This window comes from Palaemon carinicauda, chromosome 5, assembly GCF_036898095.1.
Source record: "Palaemon carinicauda isolate YSFRI2023 chromosome 5, ASM3689809v2, whole genome shotgun sequence".
NCBI lineage: Eukaryota > Metazoa > Arthropoda > Malacostraca > Decapoda > Palaemonidae > Palaemon > Palaemon carinicauda.
The window spans coordinates 80,535,634-80,542,644 of NC_090729.1; the positions used below are offsets into that span (position 1 = coordinate 80,535,634).

Genomic DNA, 7,011 nt, shown 5'->3' on the forward strand with positions numbered 1-7,011 from the left:
TTTTATGTTTCCAAATTGTTCCTTTTTTTTATTTCGGATATTAAGTAGATATTTATCGTAATTTTTTGCTTTAATAATAGTATATATAGATGAGTAATATAAGGTGAAATTTATCGGTAACTTGGGGCTTTCGTCGCTAGCCTAACGTCCGTTTTCGGTCGCCCATTTTTAATTAGGGATTTGGTCGTTCTTTTATTTCATTTTCCTAGCCTGGCCTGATTTAATATGAAAGTTTTAGTTATTGGGTATTCTTATGCCAGGGATTTGAAGTCTATTGCTTCTGTTAAATAATTCATGCCTTTAAGTGGAAAATGAGGAAAAAGTAAATTTTGACTTGCGTTTCTTAGCCTAACCTGGAAAAGACTATCAGTATTTCTTGGATAAACCTGAATTGTTTTGAGTCAATTAGTGATAAGAAACCTGATAAAATAATGAGTGGACCCCATTGTTGAACTGTAATTTTAAAATTGATTTTATATAATTTCAATCTCCTTCATCTTTTTTGCTTTGCATTATGGCTAATAGCAGTGAATTATTGGATTATCTTGGGGAAAATCCACAAAAGTTGCCATTGGCTGAGGTTAAACGAAAACTTAAAGTTTTGAGGAGTAAAAGAGCCACTCATAAACGAAAAATCACTATATATTATAAAAGGTTGCAGGAATTGCATGATACTGGGACAAAGCAGGTAAGTGAAGTGGAATTGGAAATAAGTAAAGTAAGTGAATGCAATGAATTAATTAATTTGCTAATGGAAACAAACTGAATTAGGAGTCAGAGATGAACAATGTTTTAATAATGAACTAGTTGATCAACCTCAATACAATAGTAATGTTTCAATAAAATTAGATTCTTATGAAGATTATATGGTTCAAAAAGAGAGATGAAAGTGTTGGCATTTATGTAAAAGATTTCAGTGATAGTATGAGTGATGTTAAACCTCCTACTTTAACTTGTGGCACTTTTAATGGCAAAGAGAAGGATAAATTCGCTTTTCATAAATTTTTGAATCAGTTTAATATGTAATGGGCTCTAGAAAACACTTATCAGCTTCGGCTAAATTATCGTATCTGGTTGGTTACTTAAAGGTGTATGCACTGAAACAAGTATCACATTTGTCTATTACTGATAAAAATTACGCAGTAGCATTAGAATCGCTGACTGGTGAATTCTTAGATAAGGATTTCATAATAGATGAAACTCTAAAAAATATATTAAAAGCTGTCCCTAGTGATGATAATGATCTTGAGGTTTCCAATGTTAAATATTTTATAGCAGAGGTTAGATCTTATTTATATGAATTGCAGCATTATAATGTATATTTCTTGGAAGAGAGGTCTGCTGGTAATAATCTTGTGAGTCATTTGATAATGAGTAAGCTCCCTAAAGTAGTAGTGGAGGAGTTGATAAATAAAATTTCAAAAAATTATCCTACCTTGTCAGAGATATTTTCCAACTATAAAGAAGCTTTGAAAACTTTAAGTAGAACTACATCTGTGAATAAAAATTTGTAGAGACAGTAAAAATCCAAATGGCAGTAGTTCATCAGTAGTGCATGCAAATGAAAGAGAGCAAACAATTCCCATAGTACAAAATTTAACACTATGGTAGTTGCAAATAAAAATGTTAAAAGTCATTGTAAATTATGCTTTTCTGATGGACACTCGTTAGGAAAGTGTGAAACTTATTTAACCTATGAGTCTAAGTTAGCTAGAATAATGGAATTATCTCTGTGTACTAGGTGTGCTGTTTCTGGTCACAAAGAATCTGAATGTTAAGGAAAAAAATTATGATGAGGTTTTGATGTTTCATTTGCAAGAAAAGAGAGCATATAATACCTTTGTGGCCTAATCAAGAAAAAAACTACTAAGACTAATGTTAGTGTAAATTTGTGCTATGCATCCAGAAATATCGATATCAGTAATATTTTACCAACATTGAACCTAGAGTTGAAGAATGGAAAGAGATGCCGTAAAGTAAGGGGTTTGGTGGATTGTGGTAGTCAGAGGTCCTATATAGTGAAACATGTTTCCAAAGATATGTGTTCAGAATATGTAAGTTTATATGAATTGGAACATGAAGTGCATACATATATAGGTCAAGAAACTAAACAATTCAAACGAATGTCAACTGTTATCAAGATAGGAAATAGATTAGCATTTGTGCCTTCGCTAATAGACAAGGGGATGAATATTTCCTATGAAGTGCCAGGTATGAACCAGATAATAGATAGATTGAAATCAGAAAATAAAAGTTTGGCTGATGAAACATTTTATGAAGAAAGAAATCATGAATTAATAGAAGTAGATATGCTGATAGGTATGGACATAATTCAATATTTCTCCTTGTCCATTCAGAAATGTGGTGGTGGTTTTTGTTTCATATTGAATGGAAGGATAGCCCCAGTAGGAAATGCATTAAACTTTCTTAATTCTTATCAAAGAAAGTCCTTCTTTGAAACTCGAACAAAGGCAAAGCAAGTTAGTATAAAGACCAAAACTATGGTTAACCTAATTGTGGATCCTCTTAAATAACTTTTTAATCCATTGGAACATATTTTGTCTGAAAGTGAAGTAGATAATGGGCTGCAAAATCTGTTTAGTTTTGAATCTATGGGTATTAAAACTAATGATAAGGAGCTGGTCTCATTTGATAAACATCAAATAGAAAATTTCCAAGAAGGTGTTAGTTTGAAGGAGGGTTATTATCATGTTAAATTACCTTGGTACACTGAAAACATTTCTCAAATGCCTTATAATCATTTTATAGCCCTTAAGGTTTAGGATAGAACAATGGAACATCTTAATAGGAAGGGACTATTAAGTAAATATTGGGAAGTTTTTGATAAACAATTAAAAGATGGAATCATAGAAGAAATAAATGTATCACCTTCTGATTATGATAGTTATACTTGGATACCTCATAGGCCCGTAATAAGAACAGATGAACAAGTAACAACTAAAATAAGACCTGTTTTCAATTGTTCCTTAAAGAATAATAAAGAGTTGCCTTCACTAAATGAAGCTGCATACTCGGGAATAAATTTAATGGGTTCTATTTTGAAATTATCATTTTATTTTAGAACAAATGAGTATGTTATGCTAAGTGATATCAAACAGGCATTTTTAATGATAAAGCTTTCAGAAGAATATAATGAAAATAGGTTTTTTTTTCTGGAAAAGAGGAAGTAAATTAGTATATCATAGATATAAGACTATAGTTTTTGGTTATATATCTTCACCTTTCATTCTTAATTATGTTATGAAGCCCCATGCTAAGATGTATCCTGAGGATAAGTGTAGAGAGATTTTTGAAAATAATTTTTATGTAGGTAATTTAATGATCACAGGTTATAATTTTGATAAATTACAGGAATTATATAGGCTTTATTAATCAAGAATGCAAGAAGAAGGATATACTTTGAGTTCAAGGAATTCTAATTCACTTGAATTAAGGAAAATCATGGAGGCTGAAGGAAGCCTAGTTGAACATAATTGTATAGAAGAGAAAGTTTTAGGTTATAGGTATAATGTAAATAGTGATACTCTAAGTCTGGCACCTTATAATGTGGAAGCTGCTGCTGACACTAAAAGGAAAGTTTTGTCTCAGATCTCTAAAGTTTTTGATCCACTGAATTTTACCTTTCCGGTAAGTATAAGAGGGAGAGTATTAATGAGAAAAGTATGGAAATTAGAAGTAGGATGGGGTAAAAAACTACCAAAAGAGATAACAAATGAGATGAAAAGCATAAGTAAAGATTCTGAAATGCTTTCATAGTTGTCTTATCCTCGTCGGGCTTTAAATGAACAAAAAACATTAGGCTTCATGTATTTTGTGACAGCTCAACTGAAGCTTATGGTTTTGTAATGTATTCATGCTCTGATGATGATCAAAGCTCTTTTTTTTGTTTGCTAAATCAAAATTGGCTCCTTTGAGAAAGGGAAATGAGCATAGTGTGTCCACTTTAGAATCAATGGGGGTAGTTTTAGCATCAAATGTCTACCTACACTTATGGAAACTTACAGAGATATTCAGTTCCAATTTGTAAATATATGTGTGGACGCTCAAGTTATATTGAACTTGATAATAACTAAGGAATCTAAAGTAAAATCTACATTTATAAGATATATAATATCAGAAGTAGATGAACTTATGAATATTGTTAAAGAGTTTAAAGTACCTGTAAAGTATAATTATGTGCATACAGAACAAAATCCTGCTGATTTGTTGACGAGAGGGTTGTCTTATAATAAGTTTCTAGAGAATAGGACATTTTGGTTGGAGGGCCCAGAATGGTTAAATAATAATTTTGAAAGGTGGCCTAAATATCCTTTAATGAGTTTGTCTCCACAACATAAAGGTAAAGTTAATGTAAATTATGTGGAAATAGTGAAAGTAAACACTGGCTTTTTGAATATTAATAAATTTTCTAGTTATGGAAGGTTTGTCAAATTCACTAGATATTTCTTCAGACTTTTATGCATAGTAAAGGGTGGGGATCCAAGGGAAAGGGCCAAAAAGTATTGGATTAAAATCGCTCAAAGTGAATGTTTCTCTAAGGAAATAGAATTCCTGAAAAAAAGTAAAATCAGAAAAAAGTGTTCCTTCTCTTGTCTCTTAATTTACATCTATTTATAGATGAAGATGACATATTAAGGTCTAAAGGAAGGATTGTTAAGTTCTTATATTTTGACTATAATGTTTATAATCATGTGTTGCTTCCAAAAGTGCATAAATTGACATCTTTAATAATCAATTATTGTCATTAAAAGGTGCAACATTTTGGTACTGGTACTACCTTAAATTTTCTTAGGGAACAAGGGTTTTGGATCCCTAAAGGGTTAGTGGCAGTTAAGCCTGAAATAAGGAATTGTATTGTATGTCAAAAGTATAATGCTCTGGCTTATAAATATCCAAAAGTAGTTGACATGCCTAAGCATCATGTTAATTTAGTAAAGCCCTTTGACCATGTAGGAATAGATTATACTGGGCATTTCTGGGTTAAAGATGAAATAAGTGGAGGAACAGTCAAAATGGTTTTTTTGGTATTTACTTGTTTGAATATAAGAGCAGTGCATTTGGAACTGTTACTACATATGTCCACAAGAAATTTTATTTTGGCTTTTCAGAGATTTTGTAATATGTACTCCATTCCTCAATATCTTTATAGTGATAATGCTAAAACATTTATTAAAGAAGGTAACATTTTGGAAACTTCTTTAAAATCAAATGAGTTCCTAGATGAAATGGAGAAGTGTCAAATAAAGCATATCAGAATCCCTTTATATTCGGCTTGGGTGGGAGCTGCTTGGGAAAGGTTAATAAGAGTCTTGAAAGGTTGCCTTTATAAGGTTATTGGAAGAGCAAGATTAACTTATTTTGAATTAATGACCACAATATCAAATGTAAAACTAGCTGTAAATTCAAGACCCCTGACTTATAGAGCTAGTACTCTTAACCTCGAATTCATTACTCCAAATTCCTTCTTGAGACTATAGTAATTCATCTCTTGTTTTGAGGAAGAATGAGGAGGATGTATGGCGGGATGAACAGCATTCATCCTCATTGGATAAAGCCTTTAACACCCAAGAGGAAGAATTGAACAACTTTAAAACCACGTGGTATGAAAATTACTTGTTAGGTCTCCGGGAACACAGTAGAAACGTGTATCAAAATAAATGGGAGAATAAAATAAAAGTTGGGGATATTGTGCTAGTTAAAGCAGTAGATAAAGCAAGACCTTTTTGGATGATGGGTAGAGTGTTGGAACTTGTATATGGTTTTGCTAGTAAAGCAAGAACAGTCAAACTTAAGCAAGTAAATGGAGCAATTGAATATCATTCCATATCCAATCTGTATCCAATGGAAATCTCTATAAGTCAGGCAAAAACTCCGACCCCGACGAATGTGAATGGAAACTGTAATAATGGGGTGGTGGGTAGACCACAAGAACAAAACGAGGGTAATAACAGTAGGTCAATTCACCCTAACCCGTCTAGTAGACCCAAAAGGAAAGCTACAGATAGATTTCTTAAAATTATGAGGAATGATATTGATGACTTATAAGGCAAGGTATATATTTTAAAATGCTAGTAATAAACAAGTAGTATTAATAAATATTCATAATTAAAATTCTACACTGTTGCAGTGAGGATTTAAATGCTACTCTTACTTCTTTAAAGAAGTGAGAGAAGATAAAGTTATCCACAATTTGTGATAACCATTAATAAATGTTAATGTAATAGTAAGTAATTATAAGGTGAGTACTTTAGGTTCATCGCAATAGTCTATATTGCAATCCTCTAAGGGGAATGTGTTGTAAAATTAAAGAAATTTCAGAGTTGGCATGGAAATGTGTGTCGAACTTGTTTAGTAAACAATAAGAGACGAATACTAATCAAATTAATTAAGTATTGTGAAGTATATTTCGTTCTTTTTAAATTAAATAAATAATTGATAAATAGAGACTGAATATTATAAATAATAGTATAAATAAAGTATGAATGTTTGAGATGCCGCGAATTAAATTACTAGTAGAGTTGTACGGTCGGAAATAATTGATTGTTACCGTTTAGCTCTTCCAAAAAAGTAGTTCAGTAGTGTTCGGTAGGGTAAAAAAAATAAAATGGGGAGAGTATTTTTCCCTCAGAGTCAGTAGTATTCAAACCTTCGCTAGAAGGAACCAACTTCATATATTGCAAGGAGCTACCAATTTGGAAAGTCAAGTTCGCTAAGTATAATTTTCTGTTTTTGTTAACATGTAATAGAGAATAGAATCTATGGGTCTTTCAAACTTTACCTCATACAAGTTGGTTTCCGAAGTTTGGTTCTAAAATAGGTTCCTTTTGTTAATCACGATATATTTTCTTTTATTACTAACCATTACATTTTTTTGTGTGTAAATGAATATTGTACCTCTTGTTGAGGTGTTTGTTCTTTTGTTCCTAAGTTGCTGTGTTACATTTTTACTGACCACAAATTCTGAGTAGAGACAAGAACCCTTGAAATTAC

The 7,011-nt window shown here is 31.6% G+C and overlaps 1 protein-coding gene across 1 annotated transcript; it reads left to right on the plus strand.

The window, feature by feature from the left end:
* The first annotated feature begins 3,399 nt into the window (after positions 1-3,399).
* Positions 3,400-6,066, plus strand: LOC137640992 (uncharacterized). The gene is made up of 3 exons (XM_068373447.1): positions 3,400-3,648; positions 4,773-5,417; positions 5,524-6,066. The coding sequence occupies exons 1-3, from the start codon at positions 3,400-3,402 to the stop codon at positions 6,064-6,066; spliced, it is 1,437 nt and encodes a 478-aa protein (XP_068229548.1).
* Positions 6,067-7,011: the final 945 nt, after the last annotated feature.

What these genes read in the sequence shown, in the direction of transcription:
- LOC137640992 (XM_068373447.1), top strand. Translation starts at nt 3,400, where the DNA reads ATGCAAGAAGAAGGATATACTTTGAGTTCAAGGAATTCTAATTCACTT. An exon ending in CACTGAATTTTACCTTTCCG is followed by an intron (nt 3,649 to 4,772) that starts GTAAGTATAAGA and finishes TGTCATTAAAAG; the next exon opens with GTGCAACATTTTGGTACTGG. An exon ending in TATCAAATGTAAAACTAGCT is followed by an intron (nt 5,418 to 5,523) that starts GTAAATTCAAGA and finishes GTTTTGAGGAAG; the next exon opens with AATGAGGAGGATGTATGGCG.